A 16,481-nucleotide genomic window follows, 5' to 3' on the forward strand; every position below is an offset into this window, starting at 1 on the left:
TCTCAAGTGATCCTCCCACCTCAGCCTTCGGAACAGCTGGGACTACAGGTGCATGCCATGATGCCTGGCCAACTTTCTTTAAATTATTTTTTGTAGAGACAGGGTCTCCCTATGTTGCCCAGGCTGGTCTTGAACTCCTGAGCTCAAGTGGTCCTGCTGCCTCAGCCTCCCGAAGGGCTAGGATTACAGGTGTGAGCCACCACACCCCAACCTGCCTATTAGAATCGAAAGATTCTGCCAGGATTTGATGAGCCTGTTTTCTCTGCTGTCAGCTCTGTCTCAGCCATGAAGTCTGGAAAGATAAAAGAGGAATCCGTGAAGGTGCCACCTCTCCTCTCAGTTCCCTTCCACTCTTCTCCAAGAATTTCCATGATGAAGAGAGCTGGCTGGAGGGCAGGATTCAGGTGGTGACTTATTTGTTCTTCAGCCTTTCTTCAGCCTCAGATGGGCTTTGCTCCAGGTGCACGGCAGCACCTGGGAAGCTACGGGAGCTCTTTCAGTCAGCAAGTAGGCAAGCGCATTGTATTATATGCAGAGGTGTTTTGTTTATGGGTGTTGATGCTATTGTTGTTGTTGGACTAAACACAAGGTCCTATAAAAGGCCCAGAGGGAAGGGGTAAGCTGGGCGGGGTATAAGAGAAGCAGTGGGTGACATCGTCAGGCATGCTGCCACATTCTGTCTAACCTAGAGAGAACCTTAAATACACACTTCTGAGGTAAACCCAGATTGCACAAACAAAACAGAAGAGCCAAGTGGGAAGAGCATTGCATTTGGAATCAAATGGCACACTAAGAAATGGTGGAAACAAGGAATATTAATACCTCCCGATATGGTTAATGTCAACACCTAAAGCTCATAATGTAGTTCCTGACACAGGGTAGGTGCCCAGTGATTGGAACAATTATCATCAGTGTTATAGAATGAGTGACTGTCTTAGTCCTTTTAGGCTGCTATAACAAAGTGTCTTAGACTTACAAACAACAGAAATTTATCGCTCATAGTTCTGGAGGCTGTGAAGTCCAAGATCAAGTGCCAGCAGATTCCATGTCTGGTGAGGGCTCTTTGCTTCATGGCACCTTTTTGTTGTGTCCTCATGTGGCTGAAGGAGAAAGCAGCTCTCTGGGGCCTTTTACTTTGTATTGTTTTGTTTTGTTTTTGTTTTTTTTGGAGATAGAATCTTGCTCTGTCGCCCAGGGTGGAGTCCAATGATGTAATCTCAGCTTACTGCAATCTCCACCTCCTGGGTTCAAGCAATTCTCCTGCCTCAGCCTCCCAAGTAGCTGGGACTATAGGTGAGTGCCACCACGCCTGGTTAATTTTTGTATTATTGGTAGAGATGGGGATTCACCATGTTGTCCAGGCTGGTCTTGAACTCCTGACCTCAGTTGATCTACCTGTCTCAGCCTCCCAAAGTGCTGGGAGTATAGGCGTGAGCTACTGCACCTGGCCTGGGGCCTTTTTGATAACAGCACTAACTTCCCAAAGGCCCTACTCTTTATCCCATCACCTTGGGGGTTGGGGGGAAAGTCTAGGAGTCAGGACTGAGAAGAGGGATCGGCATTCAATGCCATTGCCATAGAAGAAAGCACTGGGAGCTACGTGGAATGAGTGGGAAAAGCATAGACTTTATGCCAGGAATCCGGCCTGGTTTCACTCTCAACCCACTGCATAGGCCTGGGGGCAAGTTACACAACCAGTCTGATGTTTGGCCTCCTCAGCCTGACTTTGAAATAGTATCTTCCTCACGGGGTTGCTGTCAGGGCTAGAAATGGTTTAAAGAAGGACCTAGGATAGTACTAGGCATAGAGGAGGCAATAGCTAAGTTATGGTTCCTACCACGCTGAGAAGCTGGGGATGGTGGGTTCTTAGCAGCAGCTTCAAGAGAGGAGTGTTCAGAAATTGGACTGCTTACCCAACAGGGCTCTTGGAAATGAAATTGATTCATAAGACCGAAAAATTATGAAATAGGATCTTTATAGAGTCAGTAACAATTTGTGAATTATTTTGGGTTATTGGAGGAGGACCTGTTATGGTTTGGGCAGCAAAGTATATAGAACCTCATTAGGGTGATGGGACTTCTTGGTTAAAAACGTACCTAAGATGACTGACCTTCCAGGCCAGGGTTTCTTTTTATTTATTTTTAAAAATGTTTTTATTTATTTATTTTTTTTTTGAGATGGAGTCTTGCTCTGTCACTCAGGCTGGAATGCGGCGGTGTGATCTTGGCTCACTGCAATTTCCACCTCCTGGGTTCAAGCGATTCTCCCGCTTCAGCCTCCCAAGTAGCTGGGATTACAGGCGTCCGCCACAACGCCCAGCTAAATTTTGAACTTTTAGTAGGGTTTCGCCATGTTGGCCAGGCTGGTCTCGAACTCCTGGCTTCAAGTGATCTGTCTGCCTCTGGCTCCCAAAGTGCTAGGATTACAGGCGTGATTCACTGTGCCTGGCCCCAACTTTTTAAATTTTTAAAAATTTCATTGCTATAAAAACCACATAGCATAAAACTTTGCCATGTTAACCATTTCTAAGTGTACAGTTCAGTGGCATGAAGCATGGTTGTGCAACTGTCATCACCATCCATTCCAGAACTTTTCATCTCCCCAAACTAGAACTCTGTCCCCATTAAACACCAACTTGCCTTTTCCGCAGCCCTTGGCCACTCCCATTCTACTTTCTGTTTTTTTGTGAATTTAATTACTCTAGCCACCACCTATGAGTGGGCTCAGACAGTATTTGCCCTTTTTTGTCTCTCACTTAGCAAATGTCCTCAAGGTTCATCCCTGCTGTGGCCTGGGTCAGAATTCTCTCTCTTTATAAGATTGCCTTTGTAAGTGGGCGCCTCAGGCATTTAGCTGAGGGTTTTTCCATAGGATCTGGTCAACTGGCTACATTTTGCTGAATTTAGTTCTGCCTTTTCCTGTAGCCCCGATGCCTTCCTTACCTTGGCATCGCTGTCCTGATTCCTGTACCAGCTTCCTAACCTGCTCCGTCCTGTGCTCCCCCGCCTTTGTGCTCAGTTTTGCCCCCATCTTCTGATCACCTTGCAGTTCCCAGAGCTGCCTGTGTCTCTCACCCATTCATCTGAGCCCGGCGTGGTGGCTCATGCCTATAATCCCAGCACTTTGGGAGGCCGAGACTGGTGACTGGCTTGAGCTCAGGAGTTGGGGATCAGCCTGGGAACATAGTGAGACTTTGTCTCTACAAAAAATAAACAAAATTTGGCCAGGTGTGGTGGCTCACGCTTGTAATCCCTTTGGAGGTCAAGGTGGGCGGATCACGAGGTCAGGAGATCGAGACTATACTGGCTAACATGGTGAAACCCCGTCTCTACTAAAAATACAAAAAATTAGCCGGTCGTAGTGGCGGGCGCCTGTAGTCCCAGCTACTCGGGAGGCTGAGGCAGGAGAATGGCGTGAACCCGGGGGATGGAGCCTGCAGTGAGCCGAGATCGTGCCACTGCACTCTAGCCTGGGAGACAAAGCAAGACTCCGTCTCAAAAAAAAAAAAAAAAAAAAAAAAAAAAAAAAAAAAAAATTAGCCAGGTGTGGTAGCATGTACTGGTAGTCGCAGCCACTTAGGAGGCTGAGTTGGGAGGATTGCTTGAGCCCAGGAGGTCAAGGCTATAGTGAGCTATGATCACACCACTGCACTCTAGCCTGGATGACAGAGTGAGACCCTGTCTGAATTTTTTAAAAAACGGTGCTCTGACCACAGGCGTCCGGCATTTCAGAAGCCCACTAGGTGTTGTCCTCATCTCCGACCCCAACAAGCAGCTACTGCCTTGCCTTCCAGCAGTAGGTGTTAGCTCTGCCGGCTTCAGGACTTGATAGAAATGGAATCCGACAGTATGTACTCCGTGCACATACCATTCTTTTTGTGAGATTCACCCATGTTATCGCACATTCCATAAGCATCCCATGCATTCCTGGTTCCTTTAGATGCTGTGAGCTGTGGATGGTTCACTGTGTCCTATTTATGTGTGCGTCTGCTTCCCGGTTCCAGCAGAGGGAGAGGCGGGGGGCGTCGTTCTCAAGGGCATCTTTGTGTCTTCCCAGCACTCAGGACAGTGCCTGGCACACAGATGCTTCAGTAAATGTTTGCCGAGTGAACCCAATGAATGGGCATTTTGTCACTGGGTCTTTTCATGTATTCCTTGGCTTGCTCCCTGTCTCCCCTTGAAACACAGCTGCTTTCATTGACCGCGTCTTTATTTGTTGGGTGGATGTGCTTGTTTTCAGTGCCAGGAAGGAAAAACAAGCACAGAAGTCGCCCCTCCCGAGCAGCCATATTCCCGGCTAAGAAGCCCTCCTTTGTGCCAAGAGCAGAGCCGTCCACGGCTGGGTGGAGGGTCACAGCCTGTGGGACGGGGCAGGGGGGCGAGCTCTGGGCTTGCAGGCAGGCGGTGACTCATGCAGCGTCTGGGCACCGGTGCGGGAAAAGGGCTTTGACGTTCTCAGCAAACCTCAAGGCGAGCCCACCTGCCCCTCCCACCCACGCAGGGCCTTGCAGATGGATCTGCTTCTGCATCACATGATCCGTTTCAGCAGGAGAGAGACGGAAAGAGAGAAACAGCCTTTTGTTCTGCCAACCTCCATGATTGCGTATCGTAGGCACAAGGCTCTGAAGTCAGGCTGAGGATTCTAATAAAACATCGGAAGCTTTACCCGGAAGACAAGGTGCTCTTTCACTAGGCATGATTTGGACCCAGGATATAAATGCTCTTTCGTGGGACGGGAGGGTTGTGTCTCTGCTCATCCCTGGGGAGTCTCACTGTGCCCCACGGATCATGCGTGCGTTCCAGAGCTGTCAGATAGCCCCCCTCCACAATCACACATATGTGCAACCACATATTTTCCAACCCAAATGAGGGTACACACCATCTGGGGAGGGATTCCCCCTTCCCATATGCGTGAATTCGTTTAGCTAAAAAGCATTAACAGTCACAAAATAAAGTCACATTGAGACCCACATTTTGATGGAAACATTGGACCTTGGGGTTGTGCTGGAGATTTTGAGGTCTGGGATAAGAAACCCAGAGTGAGCAGGTGGAACAGTTCCCACGGGCTTTGGTGATATGGCCCCAGGACTGCTGTCCACCTGTAGGGCCTGTTTGGAGCTGACTTGGGAGGGGTGGTGGCCACACTCCTCGCCACTGTGTGCATGCTGCCTGACCTTGCCTGGAAACCTGTGTGTTCACTTAAATTCAGGTCCTGGGTTCCGCACCCCATAGCTCCTCATGGATCCTCACCCTCCATCCTGCCTCGGGTCCTCACTGTTCCACCTGGTGAGAGGTGCGGGGAGGTGGTCCGGGATCCAAGCCTCAGCTCCACTCTCAGCGACTAAGTGCCTTGTGGGCTCTTTATTTATTCACCGTTCAGTTCCTTTTTTGAAAAGTGAGTCATGGCTGGGTGCGGTGACTCATGTCTGCAATCCCAGCACTTTGGGAGGCTGAGGCGGGTGCATCACCTGAGGTCAGGAGTTCGAGACTAGCCTGACCAACATGATGAAACCCCGTCTCTACTAAAAATACAAAATTAGCCAGGCATGGTGGCGCGTGGCTGTAATTCCAGCTACTTGGGAGGCTGAGTCAGGAGAATTGCTTGAACCCAGGAGGCGGAGGTTGCAGTGAGCCGACATCGCGGATTGCAGTCCAGCCTAGGAAACAAGTGCTAAACTCTGTCTCAAAACAAAACAAAACAAAAACAAAACAAAACAAAAAAAACAAAAGAAGAGAAAGAAAAAAAGAAAAGTGAGTCATAATACCTGCTGCCTGGGGACTTGTATTTTATTTTTAATTTTTATTTTATTTAATTAATTTATTTAGAGACAGGGTCCAGCCCAGGCTGGAGTGCAGTGGTGGGATCATAGCTCACTGCAGCCTCTGACTCCTGGGCTCAATCGATCCTCCCACCTGAGCCTCCTGAGTAGCTGAGACTACAGGTGTATGCTACTATGTTTGGCTTTCCTGGGATTTCTGTGAGGCTCTTCAAATATATGACCTGACTCTTACCCCACTGGGCTACTCTACCCCCGGTCCCATGCTGCCCTAGGGCACTGCTCACCCCTGTTTCCCCTGCCCAGCACACACTCTTCTCTTCCTCTAGCCTAACGCACCCTGACATCCCAGGCCCAGCTATCTGACCAGCCTGGCTCAGCCCCTTCTTACACCTGAACTGTGTGGTGTTTCATGAACCTTCAAGAACCAGCCAAGGGGCCTGAGAAGGAGGGACCTGGAGGGACGAGGCACCAAGACAGAGCAGCGCCCTGGAAATCAAATGGAAATCAAATGCTGCCCGTCTTCTATTGTTGATTATCATTCTGTGTTTGCTGGTCTTGTCTCTGCAACAAGCTGTCTGTGCCTGGAGAGCCAATCAAGTACACAATAGTGTGCTGGGAGCTCAGCGCGTGGAAAAGCTGCTGGAAGACAGGGCCAGCAAGGTGAGGACCAGCTACCCAACTGCTCTCATGCTGGAAAGCTCTTTTCTGCTTTGCTGTGCTTAATCTGCCATCTTGTCACTGCCCTTCCCTAAAGCAAGTGGGTGAAAAAGCTGGGCTGCTCCCCAGGCCTAGCCTGATGGGGAGGAATCTTTTTATTCATCACTCATGGTTCCTCATGAGCCACAGCCCAGGGCTGCCCTACACCGCAGGGGCGGGGTTGGGGAAGGTAAAATGTGGGCTTCTGCTGCCCGGGCCCCCCCAGCGGCAGGGGTCGGGTGGAGTGAAGACAGGGTGCCTCCTTAATGCCCTTCGTGGGGTTGTCCAGGGTCTAAGGTCAGAGCTGTCCTCTGCGTAGGGCAGGGCTGTATTGACGTTTGGTCAGTTAAGAAACTGTATTGGCATTTTAGGAAGAGTTGTAGAAAAATCTCATCCTGGTTGATTCTGCCTGTGAATCACAGTGATGTGAGGCTTAACTTGTTTCCATCCACTTTAAGCCTTTTTCCCTCTGGACCAAACAGTATTATCCGATTTTTCCTTTTGAACCGGGGCCTGATGACATCAGAACTTGGGAAAAGCTTCTTCGTTTGTGTGCTGGGAAATGGCTGCTGCTGGCCAAAGGGTTTTGTCTGTGCTTGTGAAGGGTGAGTGGGGACAGCTGGGACCCACGCCTGGAAGAATGCAGGTGCTGCTTTCTGAGATGGGAAGGCTGTGGGAGAGCAGGCTTGGAAGGAAACCCCTCAGTAAGTTGGAGGTTTCTGATGGAGATGCTGAGTAGGCAGCTGACCATCCGCACTGGGGCTCAGGCGAGAGGTTGGCTCCGGAGAAGCCAGTGTGGGAGTCATCCGCGTGCGGAAGGAATTAAGCCATGGGCTGGGGAGCTGGAGAGAACAGGCCGCTGGGTGCTTCTGCAGCACAGGCGGGGCTATGACGAAGAACCAGCCAAGGAGCCTGAGAAGGAGGGACCTGGAGGGACGAGGCACCAAGACAGAGCAGCGCCCTGGAAATCAAATGCTGCCCATTGAGCCAGGAAGAGACTGAGATGTGGCGCAGTGACGTTGGTGGAAGCAGTTTAGTGAAGTGTCAGGAAAGAAACGAGTTCACAAGAGCAAGGGAAGAGAGGCACTGGAGACAGCACACATGAAGCCTTTTTCCAGGAGTTTTGCTGTAGAGGGAAGCAGAGCTATGGGGAGGTAATCAGAGTGAATGTATGATCAAAGGGGGATTTTGGTTGTTGATTTGAGACAGGATCTCATTCTATCGCCCAGGCTGGAGTGCAGTGGTACAATCATAGCTCACTGAAGCCTGGAACTCCTAGACTCAAGTGATCCTCTCACCTCAGCCTCCAAAGTAGCTGGGTCTACAGGTGCACACCACCACGCCTGGCTAGTTTTTCATTTTTTGTAGAGACAAGGTCTCTCTATGTTGCCCAGGCTGGCCTCAAACTCCTGACCTGGCCTCCCAAAGCACTGGGATTACAGATGTGAGCCGCCTTGCCCAGCTGGTCGCAGAGCAGGTCTTCTTATCCATCATCTTTGGATCTTTGTTCTTAATGAAATTCATGCCAGGCAAAGGCTCACAATCTAACCTGGTCACAGAAAGAGGAGGGGGTGTGGATCAAACACCGTAGGCATCCTTGCCTTTTCTCTTCCAAGCGGCCTCTTTCGCCTTCTGCTGCTGGGTGGTTTTGCATTTGTGGGCTGTGGCCTACCCGGGGACCAGGACCCCCGTGCTTCATCTGAGCGTTCTGCCATTGCAGAACCTGGAGAAAAAAACTGTCCTGACTGAAGATCTGCAGGAGTAAGAATCCAAGAACTCCCATCGCTTTCTGAAAGCAAAAGCAGCTCTCACCCTGCCCGCTTCCTTCCCACCTGCCACCTAGTGGCCCCCTGCAGAATGACACGGGCGGCAGTGAAGGGCTCCAGTTACCATTCGGCTCTCTTATCTGGTCTTCACAGGGTATTAGCTCGCGAAGGCGCGTTAGAGACGATCTAAGCCAATCTTCTCAATTTACAGCTAAGGTAACAGAGACCTAGAATAAAGGCATAGAGATAATTAGTGGTGGAGCTAGGTAGGACTAGAGCCTAAGACCTGATGAGGCTTGCAGTGAGGCCCTTCCGTGTTCTCTCTCACTCAGCCATTCAATCAACTTTTGCTATCTGCCTTACACGCAGGGTCCAAGGCTGTGCACTGCACTGCAGGGGAAAGCCCCTGTCGCTATCCTTAGGAGCTTCCTGGCAGAAAGACCATTACATCAAATGCATCTTATTTTACATTGTATACAATGATTGCTCTATGGAGGTAAAAGTGAGGGCCAAGAGAAGCTGCCGCCAGCCTGCCTGGAGCCAGGGAAGGCTTCCCTGGGGGGTGGTGTTGGGGTGAACCTCAGGAGGAGTCGTCTGTCAGGCAGGTAAGGTAGGGCAGGCCCAGGTCCAGTGGCGCCGTGTGTGTGGTGCACGGGGCAGATACTCAACTGTGAAGTCATCGCCTGAGTGTGACATCAGGGACAGACATGAAGGGGACCAGCAGCTAGGTGAGGGGCCTGGTGTGTCTGCAAAGGTGTTTGGGCTACACATCACCAAAGAATTTTTATTACAGGGCGTAGCATCATCAGACGTATTGGTTTGATAGATCTCTCTGGCGATAGTGAGAAAGAAAAATTGGAAGCCAGTGAAACAAGAAGCAAGGAAACATTAGGATGTCACAGCAGCAGTGCAGGCCAGCCTGGGAGATGCGAGCAGGCGGCACTGCTGCAGTAACCGGGAAGAGCCTCATGTTAGTAGTTGGGAAATGAGTGCGTCTGGTATGTGCCCCACTGTCCGGACCACAGTCAGGCAAGCTGGCCCGGGGGTAGGACAGAGGGACGGGAAGGGAGGAGGAGCTCTGTGTGGTTGTGCCAAGGGGCTGGTGCTATGAAAGAGTCAGGTGGGAACGCCTGCAGGCGGCTGGGTGTGCCTGTGGCTCTGAGAGCGATGCTGGCCACAGATTCACACTTTAGAGATTAGGTGAGGAACAAAATCAGCCAGAAAGGGCGAAAATGGCTGTCAGAATTGACCATGCACATTGGGCCCCAGTGGCCATGTCTTTAATCCGTTGTCTTCATCAGAAAGTCCCCACAGGAAGGACCTTGGACAAGGCATTTCTCAGTAGCTGAAGAAATCCCTACGGGGGATGACACTCGAGGGCCCTGTGCCCCCAGGAGCTGGGTGACAATTCTTCCCTCACAAGGGGATCTGCCCTTCCTAGGCTGGAGTTGCTGTTTCCTCCATTTACTGTCACGGTTGGGCGAGGGAGTCCCCTGCAGCACCCAAGTAGCTCAGCTGGTTACCAAACACCTTCCTTGCTCCTCCCAAAGGGTGTCCACAGCCCTCCTCCTCCTGATGACCAGGGTGGATCTCCCCTGCCAGGATGGTGACTGTTTTCAGCTCACCAAGGAGCCCAGAGTGCCCTGCAGCAGCCATGGCTTATTGCTTAGTGGGGCCTTGCTGTGTCCCAGGTGGAAGTGTTCTCCCCTTGGGAAATGGGGCTTCTAATCCTGCAGTCCACAGGTGCCGGTTCGGGAAGCCCAGTCTCCTCAGTGGACTGTGGAAGTGACGGCCATTCCTGCTTCCACTCCTCGGTTCCCTGATTCATGTGGTCTTTTCACGGGGGACACAGCACCTTAGAAAATACTTTAATTCAGGGGACATACAAGAGCCTGGAGGATGGCTCCCCATCCTTGTAGTTACCATCTCTGAGCTGGTGCTTCAGCCATGCCCTCAGTGGGCAGCAGCATCTGAGTGGTGCGGAGCATGTGATGTGGCCATGGATCCCACGGCCTTCACCCACTTCCACGTGGCAGCCCTGGGAGAAGGGTGCTATCTGATGCCCTGTGGACAGGAAAAACAAACTCACACCTGGAATGTGCTTCTATTCCTGTAAGAACAAATTGCTGACTCCTCTGGGTAGAAGGAGCCCAATGTCACCAAATTCCTGCCACGTGCTCGGTCATTCTCTTTGAGGAGCAGGACCATACTGAAACCTTAGCTGAGCTCTCTGCTGGTGGTAGGTAGGATGTTTGGTGGCAGCAGGAGCAAAATCAACCCTGGTGAGCAGAATTCCATGCTGTTGGGTTCACGAATGATCTCTGCCACCATGGCTGTTTTGTTTATGGGCCCATCGTGCCCATCCTGGGACAGTGGCAGATGAGACTGACTAACAGCAACTGGCCCAGTCATTCTGTCTACGTAGTTGCTTAATCTTTCTTCTGTGGTGGATGTTGTTTGCTGAGTGATAACGTGACACAAGGATTTTCACACTTCATGGACACTCCATCCACATGCGCCTTCCCGGACCTCCTTCCCTTGTATCTTCCAGTCTTTCTCCCCAAAGGTCCCCGACCAGCCCAGCCAGGTCATTCCCCACTGCCCATGGGTCTGTATAGACTCCAACCTTGGCTACTGCTCTGTCCACATGAAATGGATACCCAGACCCACTGACTGAGTGAGGCCGCAGTGCAACTGTCAATCCATTTGTAGCTTGCGCCCACACACTGACCCATCCAAGAACCTTAAGCGATTCCTATGAGATCCCCCATATGGCCAAAAGCATGAACTGAAGAAGGGGCATTGATAAAACAGAGGTGGCCATGGCAAATGCACCAATGTGATACTCCGTGGAATGTCCAGACAGTCTCAATCTTTTCAGACAGAGGGCAGAGATTTGACAGAATCGTGGGCAAAACTGTAAATGAATATTGTCCATCTCACGGGAATGCAAACTGTTTCTCTTCCTCTTTTCTGATTGGGATAGAAAAGAACGCATTTGCTGCATCCTTGGCCACATACCATGTACCTGAGGCCTTATCACACCACTCTAGCAAAGATCCCACATCTGCTATGGCAGCCATAATTGGGATTGCTTCTTGGTTGGGTTTATGGAAGTCAGTTGCAATCTTCCAGGACTTGACTGCTGAATTAAATAGAGACACAAAGTCTACCACCACTGCATCCTTTGGCTCCTGAAGAGTGGCACTGATTTTCACCCCAGGATGCAATACTGTTTTTGCCTTGCTTGCTTGGCTGGGGGAAGGGCCATAATTTTAGAAGCTTCCATTTGGCTTTCTCCACTATGATAGCTCCTAAACCCTAGAGGCCACAGATCCAATGTGGGTGCTGGGCCAATTTCTAGGTATATATATCCCAATTATATATTTGAGGACCAGAGAAATGACCCCTGATGGGTCCACAGACCCAGTGGACCTTTGGCTAGGACTCCATTTATTTTTTGTTCCTGTATGGATGGTTGCCCACTCGAAAGAGGGACTGTGATGACACTTCAGGCCCCCGGATCTCAATTCCAGCTCTAACCCTTGAAATGTTTGCATCTTCCTCTTTCTCTGATGTGTGGCCAGCCACTCAGTTGGTCATTTAGGGAATGGCTGGGGCAGTTGTTATGGCACAGGGTGCAGGGGACCTGGTCACCTCTCTAATTGTTGGGTTCCAGGCCCAGGAACTGAGCAAGGCATCATAATATTTTTGGGGGGTGACTACATTCAGCCACTTGACCATCGATCCTTGATTTCTTTTGATGGTGTAAGGTAAATACCGCCCTTGCAGTATGCAGGCTTGGCTGACTCCATGGGCACTCCAGAGCCAAAATGGCCCATCAGAGTTGTGAGTTGTCCTGCACTGGGCCAAACTGGCCTGGCTTTCATATTCTGCCTCCATTAGTTATTGGATATGGGCTGCCCTGGGGAGGATGTGCAGGCTCTGAAGGAGGCCATGGCAGAAGGTTGGATTTCTAGCAGTTGGGACAAGTCCTTTCTTGAAGTGGACCTAGGTGGCACATGCAGGCTCTTTGGAGACGCCATCACAGATAATGAGGGAGGTTCTTGAGGACATGAAAGGACAGGGTCAAAGCACAGGTGGATGGATTGACCTTCAGTGCAAGGAGGGACATCTTTATCTTTCACCATCACAGAGAGAGCAGGAGGAAAGATAGGGTCCAATGAAGACAAGTGTTTTAGGAGAGGGACCAGGAGCTGGGAAGATCCGGCCTTGTCACCTCTATCTTCTTCATACCATCAGAAGCAAGGGCATCTGCTCGACCTGGGTTTGGGTCAGCTCGGGGCTTGGGGAGCATAGTCAAGGGGAGTGAGAGAGGACGCTGTCCAGCGACTGCAGGGCAGTGTTCCGGGGCCGCTGATGTTGGGCATGACTGGCTGTGACCCTCTCCTGTGTGTTTCCCCAGCAGTGACAGAGCAAAGCCGGAGAGAGAGAGGAGCACTGAGGTTTTGACACATGTATAGCCAGTGAAACCATCCTTACAATCCAGATTTAGAAATTTGCCATGCCAGCCAGGCCTGGAACTCTCCACCGGTAGGTAACTTTGTTTCCTTAATCTTTGGGTCCTCCTAGCTGATGAAGAGCTATCTATTTTGGTCCCTCAGATCACAACGTAAAGGGATAAACCACCATGTTATAGCCATACAATGGAACACTGCTAAGCAATACAAGGACACAAGCTATTGACACGCACGCAGATGAACCCAAGATAATTATGATGAAGGAAAGAAGCCGGACAAAAAACAGTACTTACTGTGTGATTCCACTGATATAAAACTCCGGAAAATGCAAGCTAATCTATGTGGCCAGAAGCAGATCAGTGATTGGGGGCAGGAGTGATTACGGAGGGCAGGAGGGGTACTGGATGCGTTCAGTCTGTGGATTGTGATGATGATTTCACTGGTTATAACATGTGTCAAGACTTCAATTTGTACACTTTGTATGCGTGCAGTTATTGTATGTTAATCACATTTTAATAAAGCTGTTAAAATATTGACCTGAAAATTAACTGTATTATTGAATCATCGATAATTAGCAAATAGAACGAAACTATGGAAAATGTCCTTTTAAATTTCAATTAGATCTATTAGAGGTTTAAAAAGCAGACCTTTGATAGTTCCAAGTTAAATCGCTAAAGTCAGTTGTAACAGAATCTGACAAAATGGGCTGTTTTCTTTTACCACCTTCTCTCTTAACCCATTGAAGCCTTCGTTACTGAGGGTCTCTCCACAGGTATGACAATGGGATGATTCATGGTACTTCCCACGAAACTCTCTTGCCATCCTTTCCACGTCTCGGAAAGGCTCCTGTTCTTATTTGCATTTTGCAGATGAGGAAACTGAGTCTCAGCGAGGTTAAAGGGGTAGCCCGAGGCCATGTACATGACTGCAGCTCGGGGCTCGGCGTCCAAAAGGGTGCCTGCTCATCCTCCTGCCAACTTAGTTGACACAATTTTCCTTTCTAAAGGCTTTCTCCCAATACCGTTGCCATTCTTAATTAGGGCTAGGTACAGTCGAAGCCTCCCTGGAGTTAAAGGGCTGCCAGGAGGAGGAGGTGGGACGGAAGGTGGCCGTTTTCAGAGTGCTTAAAGAACTAATTAAAAGTGAAAGTCTGTCGGGCGAAGTGTCACGGCCTGGGAGGACCGTGCGGCTGGCTTCAGCCCTTGAATGCCCCACGTCAATAATAATTAGGGTGTGGGAGAAAACAAAGCGAGGGCGAGTTCTGCCGGGCGCCCGTGGGCTCCTAGAGGTCACTGTCGGACTCTGCGACTAAAGTGGGTTTTCCCAGTCTAGAGAGGTGCTGCAGCGCGGGAGAGGCCCGCAGGACCTCCCGGGACAGCTACTCCGCCCAGGGCCGGCAGCCGCCCCGCCTCGACCACGCCCCCAACCCAAGCCCGGGATCGCCCCTCCCCCGACCACGCCCCTCCGCCCGCCCCTCCCCGACCACGCCCCTCCCCCCCGCCCCTCCGGGGCCGAAAGCGAAAGCGCGCTCGGTGTCTCGGTGCTCGCTCGGTCGGGTCTGGCTGGGCCGGCAGCGGCGAGGACCCGGGTGCAGCGCCGGGAGCCGTGGGGCGGCATGGAGGGGCTGGTTGCCGCCGCCGGCGGGGACGTCTCCCTGCACAACTTCAGCGCCAGGCTGTGGGAGCAGCTGGTCCACTTCCACGTCATGCGGCTGACGGACTCGCTGTTCCTGTGGGTGGGGGCCACGCCGCACCTGCGCAACCTGGCGGTGGCCATGTGCAGCCGCTACGTGAGTGCCGGGCGGCCGCGGGTGTGGGTGTGGGCGGCGGGGCGGGGCCGGGTGGCGGGGCCTGCGCGAGCTGCCGCCCCCCAGGCCCCTCTTGGGTCCACAGGGCGCCCGACTCCCCCGAAGCCCTCCCGCGGAGTGTCTTAGGGAACCCGCGGGCGCCCGGGCCTGCACCACCCCGGGAGCTGCGCGCGGGCCCCGAGCCCCTCTCCCTGCCCCGCCGCCCGCAGCTGCGTCCCGCCCTGGTCTCTGTAGGTCGGAATGTCCTGGGCTCCTCCTCGCCACATGCGCGCTGGGGGACGCGTCTACCTCGTAGCTCTCGTGCCGTATGGATTTTGAGCACACTGATCATATTTTGGGGACTCCTGCGTCTCCACCTGCTGTCTCAGGCATTTCGCACTAGGCCCTCTTAGGGCACACATCAGGCCCTCTCCCCAAGCCTGCCCCCTCCTCCGCCTGCCCGGCGCTGGGATGGCCACTCCATCCTCCTGGCTGTGCGCTCGGAGCCTCGCAGTCGTCTTGGATTCCTGTTTCTTCACACTCCTCTTTCTCAGCACTCCACGCGTTGAGTCCCTAGGCACTGCCGCCAGTCAAAGCAGACAAAACTCAAGCCGCCCTCACCTCCTTCACCCTGCCACGCTGGGCCAAGCCTGGGACATTAACCATTTCCCCTCCTCTCCCGCCTTTCCGGCTTTGCGCGTCGCCGCCTGGTTTCCCCTGGTTTCCTGAGGCTGCTGTAAGAAAGTGCCACAGACGGCGTGGCTTAAAACAACAGAGGTTTATTCTCAAAGTTCTGTAGACAAAGTCTCTCTCTGTCACCCAGGCTGCGGTACAGTGGCATTCTTAGAGCTCACTGTCACCTCAAACTCCTGGACTCAAGTGATCCTCCTTCCTCAGCCTCCCGAGTAGCCAGGACTAGACATGTGCCACCGTACCTGGCTAATTGTCTTTTTTGTAGAGATGGGGGTCTCACTATTTTGCCCAGGCTGTTCTTGAACTCCTGGCCTCAAGTGATGATCCTCCTTCCTCAGTCTCCCAAAGTGAGCCCGACTCTTTTCTCATAAGGACATCAGTAATGTTGGATTAAGGGCCCACCCTACTCCAGTATAACCTTGTCTTAAATTCCATTTTTTTTTTTTTTTTTTTTTTTTGAGACGAAGGCTTGCTCTGTCGTCCAGGCTGGAGTGCAATGGCGTGGTCTCGGCTCACTGCAACCTCTGCCTCCTGGGTTCAAGCAGTTCTGCCTCAGCCTCCTGAGTAGCTGGGATTACGGGTGCGAGCCATTACGCTGGGTTAATTTTTGTATTTTTAGTAGAGCTGAGGTTTCATTATGTTGGCCAGGCTGATCTCGAACTTCTGACCTCATGATCTGCCCGCCTCTGCCTCCTAAAGGGAAGCAAGTCCCTCTGGAAGTAAAGAATCTTTATGCTAATCTTTATCCTAAAGTGCTGGGATTATAGGCGTGATCCGCCGTGCCCGGCCTAAATTACATCTTAATTACATCTGCAGAGGCCCTGTTTCCAAACAAGGTCACATTCACAGGTACCCAGAGGTTAGGACTTCAACGTATTTTTTGCGGGGACACAATTCACGCCACAACACTGCCTTGTCAACGTAGTTTTTTTTTGCGGTGGCTCAAGGGCACTTTGGGACACAATTCAGGAGATCGAGCCACAACACTGCCTTGTAACCAGCGCAACAGAATGATAGTTTTAAGACTTAAGTTGCATATTTTCATTTCTCTGCTTAAAACCTTCCACGAGGTGAACTCAGAGCACCCAAAGACTCCAGTGACCTTCGGGCTCTGTTATCTCTTAGGGCTCCTCCCTGTCCTCCAGCTTGGCAATGCTGGTCTCCCAGCCGCGTTAGCTCCCTCTCTCAGCCGTTGAGTGTTTCACGGTGAGGTTGGTCTGCTTGCCCAGGGTGAGCGTGTGTATCTCTAGCTCCTGATGCACCACTCTCTAAGTCCCTGT

At 51.6% G+C, this 16,481-nt stretch overlaps 4 protein-coding genes across 40 annotated transcripts in view; 3 read left to right on the forward strand and 1 right to left on the reverse strand.

The window, feature by feature from the left end:
* The window catches only part of PSMG4 (proteasome assembly chaperone 4), a 201,208-nt gene that overhangs the window by 177,985 nt on the left and 6,742 nt on the right, over positions 1 to 16,481 (forward strand). For 5 of the 9 annotated variants that reach the window (XM_050787283.1, XM_050787282.1, XM_050787287.1 and 2 more), the window contains exon 2: positions 14,277 to 14,511. In XM_050787283.1, coding sequence (XP_050643240.1) covers positions 14,338 to 14,511 — 174 coding nt within the window. In that variant the 5' untranslated portion in view covers positions 14,277 to 14,337. Of the gene's footprint in view, positions 1 to 1,520; positions 1,525 to 14,276; positions 14,512 to 16,481 lie in introns of those variants that run through there. The other 4 variants (XM_050787288.1, XM_050787289.1, XM_050787286.1 and 1 more) reach the window with 3 other exon arrangements.
* LOC126952529 (tubulin beta-2A chain) overlaps positions 1 to 16,481 on the reverse strand; it is a 759,189-nt gene that overhangs the window by 86,515 nt on the left and 656,193 nt on the right. The window contains exon 1 of one of the 28 annotated variants that reach the window (XM_050787226.1): positions 3,024 to 3,033. The exons of the other annotated variants lie outside the window; for them this stretch is intronic. The gene's annotated coding sequence lies outside the window, so the exon portion shown is untranslated. Of the gene's footprint in view, positions 1 to 3,023; positions 3,034 to 16,481 lie in introns of those variants that run through there. 28 annotated transcript variants of the gene reach the window in all.
* The window catches only part of PRPF4B (pre-mRNA processing factor 4B), a 908,191-nt gene that overhangs the window by 62,797 nt on the left and 828,913 nt on the right, over positions 1 to 16,481 (forward strand). The gene's annotated exons all lie outside the window — the stretch shown is intronic.
* Positions 1 to 16,481, forward strand: part of FAM50B (family with sequence similarity 50 member B) — a 667,415-nt gene that overhangs the window by 49,602 nt on the left and 601,332 nt on the right. Inside the window, exon 1 of one of the 2 annotated variants that reach the window (XM_050787268.1) lies at positions 12,606 to 12,615. The exons of the other annotated variant lie outside the window; for it this stretch is intronic. The gene's annotated coding sequence lies outside the window, so the exon portion shown is untranslated. Of the gene's footprint in view, positions 1 to 12,605; positions 12,616 to 16,481 lie in introns of those variants that run through there. 2 annotated transcript variants of the gene reach the window in all.

This window comes from Macaca thibetana, chromosome 4, assembly GCF_024542745.1.
Source record: "Macaca thibetana thibetana isolate TM-01 chromosome 4, ASM2454274v1, whole genome shotgun sequence".
NCBI classification, from domain to species: domain Eukaryota; kingdom Metazoa; phylum Chordata; class Mammalia; order Primates; family Cercopithecidae; genus Macaca; species Macaca thibetana.